Genomic DNA, 19,599 nt, shown 5'->3' on the forward strand with positions numbered 1-19,599 from the left:
GGTTAGTTAAGGACACAACACTTATATAAAAGAGTGTAGCCAGTGGGTTTTGAATTTTTTTTAATGCCAATTCCTTTGATCAAGGCACCTTAATCCCTCTCACACATCTTAAAGGCCGTGGTCTGAGCTTGGCTCTGTTTCACTCCAGCGCAGTCTTCGAGACAGTCTGGTCCCTTCACCTGATGAAGGCCGCTTTTGTTGTGGCCGAAACGTCGTGATTTTTGTTGTTTTCTTTTTTACCGACGTGACTTTACCGAATAGAACCAAATAGTATGGATCCTTGCAGTCACGAAAGCTTCAAATCTAGAATTGATAGCCTCTACGGGGAGGGTTTTCACCTATCTGTTAGAGCTTTTAACAGACAACGGGACAAGAAGTCACAGCTCATCGAGACGCTCACCTTCCTCAAAAGATGTCGCGACCACAAGGTAATACCCATCGCCTTCACACTCACTTCTGCTGCTGTGTCCTCACCGAATTCTAAACAGATTCTGTTTAAGGCCAGCCTCTCTTTAATCTCAGAGAGGATAAGACTACTCCGTTTTGAACTCGATATTTTAGACAGGACTCTCCTACAAGCTCATTTAACGTTAATACAAAAAATGTCACCTGATTGGAACCACGTAGATAACATGAATGCTTCTTCTGCCGATTCACTTTCAATCAAATGCAAAGCTAACCTAATTGCTAAATTCAACCACCTATCAAAGAAAAAACCCGGTTCCACATATCACAAAACTAGACGCTGACAAAATTGTTATCAATCAGAGTAGCACCCCGAATTCGGACAATCTGAAAACAGCATTGGCTGAAGGACTAAATTTCGCTGTCACCGCAAAACATATACCGATAGATGATATCATTTCTCAGTTATAGATTTAAAGCTTTCGTGCCAGTGAAAGGTAGCAAGGTATCCGACAGAAAACGTGCTAGCTTATAGGTAGGGGAGTTGATCGTGGATACGATGGGTAGTAGTGGAGTGCCTTCTTTATGAATCTTTGGAAGACCATAGAATCTAGGGGGTCTTGCAGCAGAAGGTTTTAGGGAGGGACGTTTAGTTGGTTCGATTAGGGAGGTCGAACTTGTGATGATCTTGTTGATTTTAATAGGTAGGCTATTAGTAGGGTCATTTTTAATTTTTGAGTAACTACCATCATTGAGTAGGTCCTGAATTTTATTGTTGTATGAGTTTTTATCCATAATTACAGAGCGTTCATCTTTGCTGATGTTGCTCACGGGTTTCTTAGAATTCTTAAGAACAGGTCCTTGCAGGGTGGGCTGGTAGGAACATTGGATTTTTTTTTACACCCAACAGCAGCACGAGATTTCACTTCTAAAGTATTGAAAGGGGACGGACGGACGGACACATTAATCTATTGCAGGCTGGTAGACTCAGTTTACAACTTCGTTCCTACCAGTATAACGTAATCATCAACCTGACCTTGCGTTAATTGTATTTTGACCGTCTGTATTGCGTTATATGGTTTCCAAATCTTGCTAAAACCTGTTTGATTTAGTGTGCTCCCACGTGTCTCTCTCTCTGTATCCCCTGTTGTATCTGTGTCTGTATATACATCTGCGGTTATGTGTCTCCTCTCTCTCGTAAATTTAGCTCTTCTGTACCTGATGATGATTGCTTGTGTTGCAATCGAAACGTCGTACACTATTATGTTATTTTATTATTTGTACGTGGCTTTACCGAAAAAAAACAAAGAATAAAAGATTCCCCCTCTTTTTACTACAAGCTTTTATTTAGCTCACTGTCTGTTGTCCTTATTGTATCCTCAAATCTTGTAACTCAATTTTAACCCACTTCCCAATGTGGTATCGACTGCAAACTTGGTATACTTATGGCATACTGATGACAATTACTATATTCTATCATTAAAAAAATAAAAAAAGAAATATATCTTTTTAAACATTATTTGTGTTATATAAGTTATGTTTCGGCTTGGGTCTAATTGTCCACGCTCAACTGACGTTGGCTGTAATGGACCACGGTCCCTTGCGTCGTGGCCAAGCTTCGGGCCACTTCCTGGAGTCGTGGAGTTCTTTCATTACTTGTACGTTTCTTAAAAGCGTGTTAAATTTGTTTTTAATATTACTTATTCACCTGAAGAAGACGGTTACTTGTGTTGCGATCGAAACGTCGTGATAGATTTTTTTTCTACCTAACGTAACTTTACCGAAAGAACCAAGAATGTGAATCCCTGCAGTGACGAAAGCTTTAAATCTAAAGTTTTTACAGTAGTTTTATATCGATTTAAAGCTTTCGTGACTGCAATGATTCATCTTCTTTGGTTCTTTCGGTAAAGTCACGTAGAATGATAATATTATTGTGTTATTTTATTTTATCAATTTATTATTTTATTCTCATTCTACATGACTTTACCGAAAGAACCAAAGAAGTAGTTTTATAGTTTTAACTCGATCATGCCCGGTCAAGTTAATATTGTTATGATCACGGTATGCAATAATTGTGCATTCCACCAGTCCCTGCTATAGAGTATTTGACTGCTGCTATAATTTTCCACGCGATGATGATGATGATACTCTTTGGTCGAGCTATCATCTGTGATGATCAGGTCGCCTTCTCAAAAAAAGCTACAAAGCAGCTCAGTTGGGGAGGGCCTTACACCTGGTAAACTTAACATAGTTAAAAAAATAGTAATACCGTAGCAAGAACATGTATTGTGTCCACGCTACGTATTGTAATATCAATGTAAATAATAAAACAGTACACGGCAGTGTGTGTCATACGTTCGAGAAGCGTCAACCTTAACAATTTAAATCAACGCGCGCTTACGATTGCATTGAGAGACGGGGTACAATTAAAAGTTAAGCGGCAGAATGACGAGCACGCGTGGATTTAATTAGCTCACAAACAAATCACATCGGCCACGTAACCGTATTGGACCTACCACGGTCTCACCCGGACTCCGTCGCGCGGCAAGGCGCGCGAGTTCTCCGGCAGCGAAATCAGGCAAGGCAGGCCCTGGCGCGGGCCCGGGGAGCGCCGGGACGACGAGGGCTTTTGTCCGGCAGCGAAATCAGGCAAGGCAGGCTCTGCGCTTGCGCTTGGGCCCGGGGCCCGCCAGGACACGAGGGATGTGTGCCTGCGTGTTTTATTTTGCACTTTAAAAAATATATATCACGTAAATATATAAAATATATATCACGTAAATAAAAATATATATATCACGTAAATAAAAAAATATATATCACGTAAATAAAAAACGGTTAAATTATGAAGAGGATTAACATCACACGCAATGCAGCAATCACATTCAAACGCCACACACAGAGAGAGATTATTGCTGATTTTACACCCAACAGCACGAGATTTCACTTCGTTAAAGTATTGAAAGGGGACGGACGGACGGACACATTAATCTATTGCAGGCTGGTACACTCAGTTTACAACTTCGTTCCTACCAGTAATAGTAGCTATTTCAGCTCTCGTGACGTCTGCTTGGATGTGTCCTATACCTTTGAGGGCTACATCGACCTGAGAAATGATACTCTTTGGTTCTATTGGGTAAAGTTACGTAGGTGAAAATAAAATAACAAAAAATCACGACGTTTCGGCCACAACACAAGCGGCCTTCATCAGGTGAAAGGACGAGACTGTCTGGAGGACAGCACTGGAGTGGAAGAAGCCACGCTTAGATCACGACCTTTAAGCTGTGTGAGAAGAAAAAGACCAGGCGCCTTGACAAAGGAATTAGCATATAATTTAGCATTGAAATGGCTCATTGAAATAGCTAAGTTAAAGTATACACATCCGCAGAGGCACCCCTTGACAAAGGAATCAGCATATAATTTAGCATTGAAATGCACCTTGTTTGCTCGCATATAATTTAGCATTGAAATGCTAAATTATATGAGAGCAAACAAGGTGTTCTGACAAAGAATTAGCCAATCAAATACTAATTTGTATGTTAATTTCTTCGTCAGAACATCTTGTTTGCTCGCACACAGTTTAAAGGTCCGCTGTCTGAGCGTGGTTGTGTTTCGCTAAATTCTCCTGTTTGATGAGTACTAGGTGCCTCGGTGAATGTATATGCTCTGACTTTAACATAGCTATTTCTTTGACCAGTTACAAGCTAATCACTCAGCTATTTCAATGCTAAATTCTATGCTAATTCCTTTGTCAAGGGGGTACCTCTGCGGATGTGTATACTTTAACTTAGCTATTTCAATGAGCCATTTCAATGCTAAATTATATGCTAATTCCTTTGTCAAGGCGCTTGGTGTTTTTCTTCTCACACAGCTTAAAGGTCGTGATCTAAGCGTGGCTTCTCCCACTCCAGCGCTGTCCTCCAGACAGTCTCGTCCCTTCACCTGATGAAGGCCGCTTGTGTTGTGGCCGAAACGTCGTGATTTTTGGTTATTTTATTTTCACCTACGTGACTTTACCCAATAGAACCAAAGAGTATCATTTCTCAGGTCGATGTAGCCCTCAAAGGTATAGGGCACATCCAAGCATACGTCGCGAGAGCTGAAATAGCTACTATTACTGGTAGGAACGAAGTTGTAAACTGAGTGTACCAGCCTGCAATAGATTAATGTGTCCGTCCGTCCGTCCCCTTTCAATACTTTAACGAAGTGAAATCTCGTGCTGTTGGGTGTAAAATCAGCAATAATCTCTCTCTGTGTGTGGCGTTTGAATGTGATCGCTGCATTGCGTGTGATGTTAATCCTCTTCATAATTTAACCGTTTTTTTATTTACGTGATATATTTTTTTTTATTTACGTGATATATATTTTTTATTTACGTGATATATATTTTATATATTTACGTGATATATATTTTTTAAAGTGCAAAATAAAACACGCAGGCACACATCCCTCGTGTCCTGGCGGGCCCCGGGCCCAAGCGCAGAGCCTGCCTTGCCTGATTTCGCTGCCGGACAAAAGCCCTCGTCGTCCCGGCGCTCCCCGGGCCCGCGCCAGGGCCTGCCTTGCCTGATTTCGCTGCCGGAGAACTCGCGCGCCTTGCCGCGCGACGGAGTCCGGGTGAGACCGTGGTAGGTCCAATACGGTTACGTGGCCGATGTGATTTGTTTGTGAGCTAATTAAATCCACGCGTGTTCGTCATTCTGCCGCTTAACTTTTAATTGTACCCCGTCTCTCAATGCAATCGTAAGCGCGCGTTGATTTAAATTGTTAAGGTTGACGCTTCTCGAACGTATGACACACACTGCCGTGTACTGTTTTATTATTTTACATTGATGTTACAATACGTAGCGTGGACACAATACATGTTCTTGCTACGGTATTACTATTTTTTTTAACTATGTTAAGTTTACCAGGTGTAAGGCCCTCCCCAACTGAGCTGCTTTGTAGCTTTTTTTGAGAAGGCGACCTGATCATCACAGATGATAGCTCGACCAAAGAGTATCATCATCATCATCATCGCGTGGAAAATTATAGCAGCAGTCAAATACTCTATAGCAGGGACTGGTGGAATGCACAATTATTGCATACCGTGATCATAACAATATTAACTTGACCGGGCATGATCGAGTTAAAACTATAAAACTACTGTAAAAACTTTAGATTTAAAGCTTTCGTCACTGCAGGGATTCACATTCTTGGTTCTTTCGGTAAAGTTACGTTAGGTAGAAAAAAATATATCACGACGTTTCGATCGCAACACAAGTAACCGTCTTCTTCAGGTGAATAAGTAATATTAAAAACAAATTTAACACGCTTTTAAGAAACGTACAAGTAATGAAAGAACTCCACGACTCCAGGAAGTGGCCCGAAGCTTGGCCACGACGCAAGGGACCGTGGTCCATTACAGCCAACGTCAGTTGAGCGTGGACAATTAGACCCAAGCCGAAACATAACTTATATAACACAAATAATGTTTAAAAAGATATATTTTTTTATTTTTTTAATGATAGAATATAGTAATTGTCATCAGTATGCCATAAGTATACCAAGTTTGCAGTCGATACCACATTGGGAAGTGGGTTAAAATTGAGTTACAAGATTTGAGGATACAATAAGGACAACAGACAGTGAGCTAACTAAAAGCTTGTAGTAAAAAGAGGGGGAATCTTTTATTCTTTGTTTTTTTTCGGTAAAGCCACGTACAAATAATAAAATAACATAATAGTGTACGACGTTTCGATTGCAACACAAGCAATCATCATTAGGTACAGAAGAGCTAAATTTACGAGAGAGAGGAGACACATAACCGCAGATGTATATACAGACACAGATACAACAGGGGATACAGAGAGAGAGACACGTGGGAGCACACTAAATCAAACAGGTTTTAGCAAGATTTGGAAACCATATAACGCAATACAGACGGTCAAAATACAATTAACGCAAGGTCAGGTTGATGATTACGTTATACTGGTAGGAACGAAGTTGTAAACTGAGTCTACCAGCCTGCAATAGATTAATGTGTCCGTCCGTCCGTCCCCTTTCAATACTTTAGAAGTGAAATCTCGTGCTGCTGTTGGGTGTAAAAAAAATTCCAATGTTCCTACCAGCCCACCCTGCAAGGACCTGTTCTTAAGAATTCTAAGAAACCCATGAGCAACATCAGCAAAGATGAACGCTCTGTAATTATGGATAAAAACTCATACAACAATAAAATTCAGGACCTACTCAATGATGGTAGTTACTCAAAAATTAAAAATGACCCTACTAATAGCCTACCTATTAAAATCAACAAGATCATCACAAGTTCGACCTCCCTAATCGAACCAACTAAACGTCCCTCCCTAAAACCTTCTGCTACAAGACCCCCTAGATTCTATGGTCTTCCAAAGATTCATAAAGAAGGCACTCCACTACTACCCATCGTATCCACGATCAACTCCCCTACCTATAAGCTAGCACGTTTTCTGTCGGATACCTTGCTACCTTTCACTGGCAAGACCTCCTCAGCAGTACTTAACTCAGCCCAATTGGTTTCTACGGTCAAAGACGTTGTACTGTGCCCTTACGATATCGTTGTCAGCTTCGATGTGGTCTCCTTGTTCACCAAGGTCCTGGTACCTGATACCATTGATATAATTGAAAATTTGGTACAACATGGACTAAACCCCGAGGTACCTACGCTGGTCAGACACTGCCTCACCAACACCTACTTTACCTGGAATGGTTCCTTCTACAAGCAAAATGAGGGTACTCCCATGGGTTCCCCCTTGTCACCAGTGATAGCCAATGTTTTCATGGAGAAATTTGAATCGGACGCCATCCAGACTTCCACCCTCAGACCTTCCCTGTGGAAGAGATATGTGGATGACACTTTCGTCATTTGGCCACATGGCCTCCCAGCTCTGAACCTTTTCCTACACCACATCAATTCCAGACATCCCGCCATCAAATTCACCATGGAAGTGGAGAAAGATGGCAAGCTACCATTCTTAGATGTTCTGTTTGAGAGGAGACCTGATGGCTCATTGGGGCATTCTGTCTACAGGAAACCCACCCACACAGATTCCTACTTTAAACCTGATTCCCACCACCACCCAGCCCAAAAGAATTATCTCATCAAAACTTTATACCATAGGGCTCATTGCATTTCGGACCAACACCACCTGACCAGTGAATTAACACATGTACACCTGGCCCTCAAAAAGGAATGGATACTCTGACCGTACCATCTGCCAAGCTGTTTCTCCCTCCATACAGAAACAACCACTTGATACTCCGGTCAAAACCATCACACTACCATATATAGCAGGCGTTACTAAAAAGATTTCCAAAATTCTAAACACAAGATCCAGGTTCGGTTCAATACAGTACACAAAATTCGTGATCTGATCCCATGCGTGACGGATGTCATTCCTGACTTACAGTACCCCGGGGTTTACAAATTGAGTTGTACCTGCGGTGATTGCTATATCGGGGAGACGAAACGACATGTCTCTGACCGAATTCGCGAGCACAAATCAGATTTGAAACACGGCAAAACGGATTCTTCTGCCGTAGCTGATCATTGTTACAACGCTGTGGGTGATCACGATATAATTTCTCTGATACCAAGGTTCTTTGCAAACCCACTTTTTTTTATCAGAGATTTGTTCACGAGGCAATTCAGATCTACAAACACAGACACAATTTCAACCGAGAAGATGGTTTCAAATTAAGCAACCATTGGAAAGATGTTCTAAATCGAACCAAACATTAAACTAATTTCAATGGTACAGTATATTTTTTCAAGTAGTGGTACCCCTAACTTTCGCAGCACATGCGGGTGCATGTGCACCCGCATGTGCACCCGCATGTTCACCCTCTCTACACCTTTCATCATGCTAAGTCCGCCAATTAAATGCGATTTTTTTTTGTTTATGCTAATTCCTTTGTCAAGGAACCTTGTTTCCTCGCACACAGCTTAAAGGTCGCTGTCTGAGCATGGCTGTGTTTCACTCCAGCGCTGGCCTCGAGACAGTCTGGTCCATTCACCTGATGAAGGCCGCTTGTGTTGTGGCCGAAACGTCGTGATTTTTTGTTATTTTATTTTTACCTACGTGACTTTACGGAATAGAATCAAAGAGAATGGATCCTTGCAGTCACGAAAGCTTCAAATCTAGAACAACAACCACAAAAACTTAGATTTAAGGCCATCAGTCTAACTCCGTACGACAACAAAACAAACATGTCCAAACCAAAAAACGTTTTCCAAATCACCAAAAAATAAAGCCATAATTGCAACGTAACAGTGATCACAAGGACTGTGACCGAATTTTTACAATAAACTGCATAAATAACATGTAACACCAAACCCTAGAGCCATAGCTGGCTGCATGAGTTACTCCACAACAACAAAAGCATCGGTCGGAGTATCAAAATTTTCAATGCACCTTTAAGATCAGTACGCTAAGTCAAAATACGGATAAACATTTTATTTTACGCCAATGAATAGCAGTGGCAGCTTGGGGTGTACAACTCCTCTAGAGCAGTTTTGAGAGAATTTCTCATTGGTAGCGATTCAAGTTGCAGTTTATTGGCAATAGCATTCCAGACTCTGGGGGCATCAATAGCAAAGGCCCTTCCTCCAGTTTTTGTACGGCAATAGGGAATGTGAAGCTGGTAAATGAGCGAAGACCTGAGGTCAAATTTGTTCTTTGAAACGGAGAGGAGATCCAGCAGGTCGTCTGCGGATTTTTTTGTAAGTACATCGTGAATAAATAAGATCTGGTGCACAAGCCTTCGATTGAGGAATCTCTTTCAATGGAGCGAGTTAAGTGTGTTCGATTCAACATCTCTCTGTCCGTCTGTGTCTCTGTGCGCCTCTGTGTGTCTCTCTCTGCCTGTCTCTCTGTCTCTGTCTATCTTTCTGTCCGTGTGTTCCTCTTGTCTGTGTCTGTCCGCCTGTCTTGTCTGTCTGTCTGTGTTTGTCTATCAGCGTCTGTCCAACCATAGTCAACGACTGTCAGTAGCAGCAGGCGCCCGTTCAGCTCCCACGGCTACACGCCACTCAAACTTGCTCCCAACACACAAAGACAAAGATCCCCCGTGTAGCCTGCACAGAATGTTGGGGCAAGTGCTGTTAGCGAGCACCTAACACAAAGACAAAGATCCCCCGTGTAGCCTGCACAGAATGTTGGGGCAAGTGCAGTTAGCGAGCACCTATTAAGGGTGGGATGGCACACTTATTTGAGGCTGAGTCGACGTAGGGGAGGCTCAGGACCGGTTCAGAAAATCGCCACTGGCGGTGTTGGCCACGAGCGGGAATGGAACTCGGCTGGTCGGGAGCGGAGCGCTCAACACGTCACTGCCGCTCCTCTTCTGTCAACAAACTTGAACTCTGACCCCGCTCTCTGACGTCACCGCTCAGCGTGACCTCATCGGCGTCAAACGCAAGGGGGCGGTGGGCCTCGCTAGTGACGTCATGTCACCAAGGTATTCGCCTCACCCCCGACCTCCGCGCTCTTGGCGTGACGTCGCCTCTGCTCGGCCGCTGCCAATATCTGACCCAGTGCCAATCCTTATTTGGGCAAAGCTACGAACGGTGACTGGCGGCTCATTAACATAATGTATTCGTTAAAGCCGTCGTGAGTTTTTTTGCGACAGGTTCGGCACCCACGCCCCATCCAACCAGGATTGGGAGGGGAGTGTCTTGTACTCCGGAAGTGACGTCACATCACCTCCTGCCGCGTTACGTCACGAGGTCACCGGAAGCTACCGCTCCGCGCGTGAACTGAAATCCGAGGTGAGAAATTCTCATCGCGCTTGTGGTGGTGAGGTGGTTGTGGTGGTTGTTGTGGTGGTTGTGGTGGTCGTTGTGGTTGTTGTTGTTGTTGTTTCCCGAGGTAGAGCCTCGCTCTCTCTCGTAGGGATGTCAATTGAGTAACAGCGAGCATGGAAGCGATGTCCAGGTTGGGACTTTACAGCGCTGGGCCTAGCCACGCGGGGCCTTGCCTCCTGCCCTCGCCTGATCGCGTTTGCTTCAATTCTCTCGCTTAGTTGAGCAATCTTTGTAAGAAAGTAATCAACCAGGCTATGCGTTACTTGTGTGTTGACCGACTCTCTGTGTTGCATTACATTTCCTAATTGTACTCAGTTTTATTAAGTGTGCTTTTTCTCTGTGTGTGATCGTTTTATTATTATTTACTGCAGTCACCAAAGCTCCAATCTCTCATTGACACAAGGCCTTAATTATAATATATTATAATTAATTATAATATATTATAATAATTATAATATATATTGGAGGGGACATCCCCCCCAATAATCAAATATGCTCAAAATGCCCCCCCCCTCCCCAATATATTGCTATAGCAATATACAATATATAATATTGCTATAAAAATGTTTTCTAAATATTAATTGCGATGCTTTGTTAATAAATACAACGATTTGCTGAACCTTGGCCACAAAATCTGGACTTGTCTTCATATAACAATGCATAGATTTCTGTTTATATGATTGCGCTGTACTTTATGAATCCCTAATCTCTGCCATTACATACTATGAAACAAGAAAAGTAAAAAAAACTGAGCAATGTAATACAATACACTCTTTGACATTATTGTATCAAATAATGCAAAATCCATCCCATGTGTTAGTGAAATTTGTTAATATTTTATGCAGGAAATGGCAGGAAATGAGTTTTCAAATTTACATTTTTTTCTGGGGGGGGGTTCCCAGACCCCCTGGAAGATTTGGTCCCCCCCAATGTTGACTCCATGGCTACGGCCTTGCATTGACTTGCTAATTTCTCTACCCCCCCTCTCTCTCTATTTAAGGCCTCATCACAGAGGCGTTGTATCTCTGTGTGCCTATGTGTGTGTCTCTCTCTGTGTGTCTCTGTGTTATCTCTCTCTGTCTATGTGTCTCCGTGTCTGTGTTTTGTCTCTCTCTCAAATTGAGCAATCTTTGGAAGAATGTTATCAACCAGGTGGGGTGTTGACTGTTAGCCGACTCTCTGTGTTGTATTGCATTACGTTTCTAAGTTTACTAGGTTTGTTTTCTCTATCACTTGTACCTGATGATGATTGCTTGTGTTGCAATCGAAACGTTGTATGCTATTTGCATACAGCGATGGTGTACGGTGCTTTTTGTGGAATATTTTGCTGTTTTTCCCTGGATTTTCTGTTTGCAGAGTCACATTGTCACTTCAAGATGTTTTCTTGTTCATGTTTAAGTTTTTTGATTTTTGCAGTTGCACCCGATTCAAGAGCCGAATGGCTCACAGGGCTATACTAAATAAATGAAACTGAAGCTATTATTTTATTTATTTATTTATTTCTACTTGACTTTACCGAAAGAACCAAAGAGAATCTTGCTTTAGTTTAAATTTCTCTTCACCTGCCTCGCTACTTTGTAACTTTGTTTTGTTTTAAATATTCACAGTTTTTTTTATTTTTTTACCAGGCCACGCCCACGTTGAGCTGGTGAAACCGGTCTTGTTTTCAGAAGCGACCTGCCCACAACAACAATAACAACAAGGTGCGGCTTGTCAACAGCGTGGCGGTGTTCACTCTAGACGCGTGGCGGTGTTCACTCTAGACGCGTGGCGGTGTTCACTCTAGACGCGTGGCGGTGTTCACTCTAGATGCGTGGCGGTGTTCACTCTAGACGCGTGGCGGTGTTCACTCTAGACACGTGGCGGTGTTCACTCTAGACGCGTGGCGGTGTTCACTCTAGACGCGTGGCAGTGTTCACTCTAGACGCGTGGCGGTGTTCACTCTAGACGTGTGGCGGTGTTCACTCTGGATGCATGGCGGTGTTCACTTTGGGCGCGTGGCCGTGTTCACTCTCTACATGTGGAGAGGAAACCCGGTGATCGGGAAGGAAATCCATGCGACCACGGGGAGAGTGAGAGAGACAGGCAGCCTCGGCTGTGTTGATTTATCCTCAATGAATTACTTGGTGGAGTGAGGAAGCATTAATACTGAGCAGGTGAAGGTGGCCAGGCGTGGGTCTGGACACACCACGACCTGTGAATCATGCCAGTGTGTGACAGTGGTGGAGCCAGTGGGGGTGGGGTGGCACGTTCCTCCCCAACGATCCGATCGAAATCCCTAATTTCGATCGGATCCTTGGGGTTTATTAGTAACTAGCTTCACTACCCGGCTTCGCCCGGGACTTGGATTCTTGTCTTGGATACATTTCATATTCCTTTATATTTCAACTGAAAAACCCGGAAATGTTGATGCTCGCACGAAGGAAAAAAGCCGAAACAAATCAAGTAACCTAAATCGGATGTTTTCACTCAAGGAAATTTAACCTTAATCCACTTCTACGCAAGGTCGATTTTGGCCACTCGGGAAGGGAATGACGTGGCGAGCTGAAAATAGTCGCGTTCACTTAGAAATTCCAGACAGCATGAGCTGTGAAAATTTCATGACGCCAGAGCACAGCGTTGGAGAGGTTTTGCTGCGTCACACAAACAGGTGTAATGTTCTGCTTTATATTTAAGATAGCCGTTGTACCCGTTCTTCGCACGGATATGTATTGAAACTCCGAGAAGCCAATGGCTTCATCAGCCAGGAGCGAAGCGCCACCTAAAATCTCCCGGCACGCTGTTAACACCTCCTAGAAGTACAGCGCACGAAGAGCCATATGGTAGGGGTAAACATTACAGAGCGCTTAACTCAGGTGTGTTGCGGGTTGACTCCACAAACTCCATGGTCATTCCCCCACCCTCCTCCCCCCCCCCCCCCAGAATTTAAAAGTCTATTTTTATTCTTTTTACGTTGTGTACAATATGGAACCTACCGACATGCCAAGTCTCAAGTGTGTAGCATGTTGGGAAGTTTGCTAAACATTTCGACCAGACACACATATCCACACATTTTCCTTTTTATATATATAGATAAATCAGCATTTTGCGACCCCCACTGCCACCCTGTGGCATATTATTACGTGCCAGGGACTCTATGAGAGGACAACAGTCCGAGTCCATAATTGGCAATAATTAACGGCAAAGCAGTTACAAGCGACTCACAGAATTGTGCGCAGTTGCGTATACAGTACACGACTTCCCTGATGGCAAACACCTTCAGCGAGCGTGATGCCTTTCACACGCATTGATTAAAAAGCAAGGGACAAGTCAAATTTTGATTTAAAGCTTTCGTGACTGCAGTAATTAATATTCTTAGTGCTTTCGGTAAAGTCACGTTGAAGGGAAACAATAAAATACTAATATATATAAAACAATAAAAATTCTCACGACGTTTCGACCATAACACAACCGTTTGTGTTATGGTCGAAACGTCGTGAGAATTTTTATTGTTTTATATATATTTTATTATTTTATTGTTTCCCTTCAACGTGACTTTACCGAAAGAGCTAAGAATATAAGGGACAAGTCCTTAGTAACAACTCCTTACGAACAACTCCCTACTTACTAACAACTCCCTACTAACAACTCTTTACGTACTAACAACTCCCTACGTACTAACAACTCCTTACTTACTAACAACTCCTTACTTACTAACAACTCTTTACTTACTAACAACTCCTTACTAACAACTCTCTACTTACTAACAACTCCTCTCATTTTTCATTGCTGGAGGGGTTGCCCCCCCTACCTGAAAATCCTGGCTCCACCTCTGAGTGTGTGACAGTGTCAAGTTTGTATTTGCAGTAAAGTCTATTAACTCTATTAGAGTATGGCGGTTATCGCAAAACAGTAGTTTATTTAGTTTTTCTCCGGAACTCTTTGTAAGAATGGAGTCAGGAAGTTATCACATCAAACGTGCAGCTGAAGTCGGAACTGTTCATCCCAGCATTCAAGGACATCTGTGCCTGGCTTCACACCTCTAAGTTGCAATTGAACATTAATTTATGCATTTCTGCATAACACAAATAGTATTATTTTCAACACCCTTTGCTATGTCAGCTGAATTTAGCTTTCATAAATGTTCCTTTTGAAGCCAGAAAGCCGAAATTGTGTGCTCGGAGTTTTGGGTTAACATTCATTTTGAAGATACGAGGGCTTCCAGGCACGATTGTGACATTTGCCCACTCATTGTGTGCCATAACAGCCCGTGTGATGAATTTGGGACGCTTTTTCACTACAACATGAATATATGAATAAGTATAGACATGTAAGTCACGTGTGACTGTGTGTATGCATTCCTCTGTGCATCGATACTGACGTGTAGATGGTGTGGATATTTTTTTTTCTCTCTGCAGCTGTCGCTTCCTCTGCAGAATTTGTCTCATGGAGCAAAGGCACTCGGCGCGGCTCGGTGCAAAAAGGCAGCAATGCGACCGGCGTGAAAACAACCCGGATCGTACTGGAGATTTGACACGGCACCAGAGAACTCGCACAGGAGATAAACCCTTCAAGTGTAGTGTGTGTGGGAAGGCGTTTACACAGTCATCAAGTCTTGTAGCACACCAGAGAACACACACGGGAGAGAAACCCTTCAAGTGTAGTGTGTGTGGGAAGGCGTTTACACAGTCATCAAATCTTCATGTACACCAGAGAACACACACGGGAGATAAACCTTTCAAGTGCAGTGTGTGTGGGAAGGCGTTTGCACAGTCATCTACTCTTGTAGCACACCAGAGAACACACACAGGAGAGAAACCCTTCAAGTGCACTCTGTGCAGGAAGGCGTTTTCAAATTCATCTACTCTTGTAACACACCAGAGAACACACACGGGAGAGAAACCCTTCAAGTGCACTCTGTGCGGGAAGGCGTTTGCACAGTCATCTCCTCTTGTAACACACCAGAGAACACACACGGGAGAGAAACCCTTCAAGTGCACTCTGTGCGGGAAGGCGTTTTCAGATTCATCTACTCTTGTAACACACCAGCGAACACATACGGGAGAGAAACCCTTCAAGTGCAGTGTGTGTGGGAAGGCGTTTGCACAGTCACCAAATCTTTATGTACACCAAAGAACACACAAGCATCAGAAGATCCACAAGGAGTGGAGTCTGAAATCATCTTGTGGAAGTCAAAGTGCCGCAATGAGCCCACCCCTCATGAAACAAGAACCGGAAGAAAATCCCAGCCTGGACACTTTTAAAGGTATCGAGGTAAAATATGAAGAGGTGAAGGTGAAATGTGAAGAAGTGATGGTGAAGAGCGAAGAAGTGAAGGTAAAATGTGAAGATGAAGATTCCACTCCAAAATCGGACCTTCACATCGATGGAGGCAACGTGAAGCAGGAGGAGAATTCTGACTGTGAGGCAGAGCGAGGCAACTCCCAGCAGTTTGTGGAAGTGGAGGTGTGGGTGGACTTCCTCCGAGACAATACAAAGTCAAATGGAGACCCGGTAGATGTGTAAGCTGGAGACGATGTCGCTCCAATAGATGCACCTTTGTCACAGGCCTTTAATGACAAGAATGTGAAGTTGAACACTCAATTCCTAGGATCAACCTGCAGCGTAACAGTGGCCAGTCTTTGTGGACCTGTTGGTTGGATAGATCTCTAACCAGGAGCGAAAGCCAATAAGCTCCGAAGCGTTGACTATGTTATCATAATTGCATTTATATGGTGCTTGCTTTATCGCCTCGGCAATTCGGAGTTTTGTGTCGTATCTCGTCTCAAACACTCGAAGAGCATCTCCAAGTAGCAGCTGCCCCTGTGTGGCACAAGGTGGTGGTCCTGCACCGGCCTGCATGTGGACAAGAGCCTGTCAATAGGGGGCGATGGTTGATGTGGCATCTCAGTTGTGGAGTTTGTGGGTAATGTTTAGAATCTGATCAATTTTGACCCAAACGCCAGCATGCAATGGCCTACTCGTTTTGAATGACACAATAATATGTTGTACATACACTGTTAAGCAGACGGTGTGTATTTTTGTAAATATCTTCATGTTCATACGATGTAACCTGATACAGCATATTTCAGTGCAGTAATACAATTTAGTTAAAATGACTCAATAATTTATAATTAATGCTTGTCTGATTGAGTGCCTACATGTAACATTTTGTCTATAAGGATCAAACATTGAATAAGTGATGTTAGGACAAAGTGTTTTTTGGAAGTAACCTGTACAGATAACTCAGGTGAGACTCATTGTTCTTGTGATACAGGTCAAAGGGTATTTTTGTGTTTTCAGGAAGCATCTCCCTCTGGATGAACTCATTGTCTTTGAAATAGGGAGCACACTCGGATCATTCATCAGTTACAAGGCATACCACTCAAAAGTTACGTGTAGAGGAGATACATTCTCGACAACACGAATTATAATTTTGTATTACGTGTTGACGTAGATTTTGTCTAACTAGGACAAGAAATGGTCCTTGCTGATTAACGTCTGGATGTCCGTAACGGTTGAAGCAAGCCCGGCTGCTGTTGAGACGCTGTGCACCAATAAGGGTCCACATGTGGCTTGCACTGAATCAATGATGCACTCCCAGAAGGCTGTGCTAGTTATAGTTTGTGTAAAACATTCCTTTGTTTCGTGGAGAGATCGATAAATGAAAGATGTCATGTCTGCTGATCTGCTTCATAGCAAGGAGGTAATTTTAAGAGCACATTTGGAATGCATTTTTTTGGTACAGATTTGTATTTGGTTACAAGGCAGAGCACATCTAGTAGATACATTCTCCACAACAACACTCGTTAGAATTAGATAATTGTATTTCTTCATTAAAAGCTTATTCATTGAAAACGACATTTCGTGTGAATTTCCTCTCGTCGTTAAGTAGATGGCCTTGCCGGGGGTTCGGTTCGATGCGGACTTTCACCTGGTTGGGATCGCGGGATCGAGATGAGGCGACACAGAGCTGGCCGTGCGAGAAGATTCCAACGCGATCGAACGTCTGTCCCTGCGCCTCCGTCGTTCATGCAGGGGGTGTGTAGGTTTGCAGCGCCCCCTGCATGAAAACGACGGAACGTGCAGCGTTAGTCACGAAGTTGTGCGTAAGCGCCATAACCAGGCGCTGTAATCTGACCTGCCACCACGTTCACGGGTTAACAGGGGGCAGCTGAGAGAACGAGGTGCGTAGGGGTCGACCAAAGGTTAAACCCTCAGCCCCCCCCCCCCCCCCCCGTGACCGGAGACTAACACCCCTGACCCCTCCCCCCCCCCATGCCTATGGTCCCTTAAGATAAGACCTTCCAGAAGGTTCTGGGAGGTGGGCGGGGGGCAGGGGCAGGAGGGGAGGGGTGACCCCGACCTGGGGATTAAAGGCCGACCCTCTGGACGGTCCAGGCAGTGTTCACCAACTCAAGCCTGAAGACATCCGAAGACCTGAAGACTGGACCAGCACCCGGGGACCCTCAAGCGAGGCTCTTGTTAGAGCCGGGTTGTAGCGGACCAGAGGTGAGCTCCCGTACCCTGGCTGGGACGGGTCGTCCAGTCTTCCCTTAACGCCGGGCTAAGGGACCCGTGGGTAGCAGAGCCCGGAGTGTGCAGGCTGCGATAGAAGGGAGGCTGTCACTCCCGGAGGCTATCGTCGTGGTAGGGGCCGTACCCATTCGTGTTACAGTAGTGTGTAGAGCCGAGTTCGAAAGAGTTATAATAAACGCGTTGCCTCAACCAGACGTCTCCGTGTGATTAGTTACGGACACAACACTTATATTAAAGAGTATACTATGAGACCTTTACCAGTAGCAAGATATAGTAATAGGTTTTTACCCTTTTATCTGGCACAAAAACTGACACCTATATACAAGGGATCATGTGTGAAATAACCACAACACAAGCAGTCTGCTTGTGTTGTGGTTATTATATCTTGCTACTGGCAAAGGAGGTATCAGTGTAAATGCTTACCCCGAGCTCTCAATACTCTGATAGTGCGCTGTTTTTGAGTTGTACGCCTTTTGGCGTCTTCTGGTCCAACACCAGTGGAGACTAGGCTCTAAGAAAAGCCGTCTCGGGTGTGGACCAATCAAATTCTAGGACAGTGCATGTCATTATCAGAGTTGTCTCTTTTTGTTTGCATTTTGACTGCTTGTGTTGTGGTTCTTGCAAACATGATCCCTTGTATAAAGGTGTTAGTTTTCGTGCCAGATAAAAGGGTAAAAATCTATTTCTAAAAGAGTATAATCAGTGGGTTTTCTAAGTACCTTCGTCTTACAGAAATTAATTTCGCGTGAGCCCACCGCATTAAAACGATGCTCAGCTGAGCGGGTCGAGTCACGGACAGGGGGGGGGGTCACCTTATCTTTGTCACGTGACGTAGCTCACGTGACTTCTGACATGACAATGTCTGGATGTTTTCGCCTGTGGACGACCGCTCGTGTTGCGATCGAAACGTCGTGATTTATTTATTATTATTTTATTTTTCTACCTACGTGACTTTACTCAAAGATGCAAAGTGTATGAAAGACGTCTTGTCTGCTGATCTTGTTTATATCCTCGTACATCGAGATCCCGCATTGCTTACACGTACACACCACACACAATGAAATAAACAGAAACTAGATCGACTTCCGGGGATGGGAAAAGATTTAGGAATCTCTTTCAATGGAGCGAGTTAAGTTTGTTCGATTCAACATCTCTCTGTCCGTCTGTGTCTCTGTTCCCCTCTGTGTCTCTCTCGCTGACTGTGTCTCTGTCGTCTCTGTATCTTTCTGTGTTCCTCTTGTCTGTGTCTGTCCACCTCTCTCTTGTCAGTCTCTGTGTGTGTCTCTATCAGCGTCTTTCCAACCGTGTTCAACTACTGTCAGTAGCAACATGCGCCCGTTCAACTTTCACGGCCCACGACTGCACGCGACTCAAACTTGCTCCGAGTCTCTGTGTGTACGTTGAACTTATTTCGCACCATACGTAGCCAACCGTGCTAAATCTGTGGGGCTCTGTGTGAGTCTCTGTGTGTATCTGGAACTTCTTTCGCACCGTACGTAGCCGAACCTGCACAGTAGGAGCGGCTGGTATCTGTGGAGCTGTGGGCTGGGTACATCTGTCAGCAGGAGCGAGAGACAATGAAGCTCCCAAGCATTCACTACGTTACCAACATCATATTTGCACTCATAAGTCGCTTGCCTAATTGCCTCAGCAACTCAGTGTTTCGTATCGAATCTCATCTCAAACAATCGAAGGACCCCCCCTAAGTGGCAGCTGCCCCTGTGTGGCACAAGGTGCAATGACCTGTGCGTTGTGAATGACACAACGCTATGTTTTACAGCTGCCGTGAAGCAGACTGTGCATATTGTGGTGATTGTTACTGGGGTAGCCAGGTGTGCCTGTCGGATTTGAACCGTGAA

At 44.0% G+C, this 19,599-nt stretch overlaps 1 protein-coding gene across 3 annotated transcripts in view; it reads left to right on the top strand.

Moving 5' to 3' along the window:
• The window catches only part of LOC142908256 (uncharacterized), a 28,745-nt gene extending 11,686 nt beyond the window's left edge, over nucleotides 1-17,059 (top strand). Inside the window, exons 1-3 of one of the 3 annotated variants that reach the window (XM_076058718.1) lie at nucleotides 8,926-10,186; nucleotides 11,851-11,925; nucleotides 14,620-17,059. In XM_076058718.1, the coding sequence (XP_075914833.1) occupies nucleotides 14,648-15,727 (1,080 nt within the window). In that variant the 5' untranslated portion in view covers nucleotides 8,926-10,186; nucleotides 11,851-11,925; nucleotides 14,620-14,647 and the 3' untranslated portion in view covers nucleotides 15,728-17,059. Of the gene's footprint in view, nucleotides 1-8,925; nucleotides 10,187-10,228; nucleotides 10,353-11,850; nucleotides 11,926-14,619 lie in introns of those variants that run through there. The other 2 variants (XM_076058720.1, XM_076058719.1) reach the window with 2 other exon arrangements.
• The last annotated feature ends 2,540 nt before the right edge of the window (nucleotides 17,060-19,599 follow it).

The sequence above is a fragment of the Petromyzon marinus genome (genome assembly GCF_048934315.1).
Source record: "Petromyzon marinus isolate PM22_M1 ecotype Great Lakes invasive population chromosome 78 unlocalized genomic scaffold, UKy_Petmar_22M1.pri1.0 chr78_unloc.1, whole genome shotgun sequence".
In the NCBI taxonomy this organism is placed as follows: domain Eukaryota; kingdom Metazoa; phylum Chordata; class Hyperoartia; order Petromyzontiformes; family Petromyzontidae; genus Petromyzon; species Petromyzon marinus.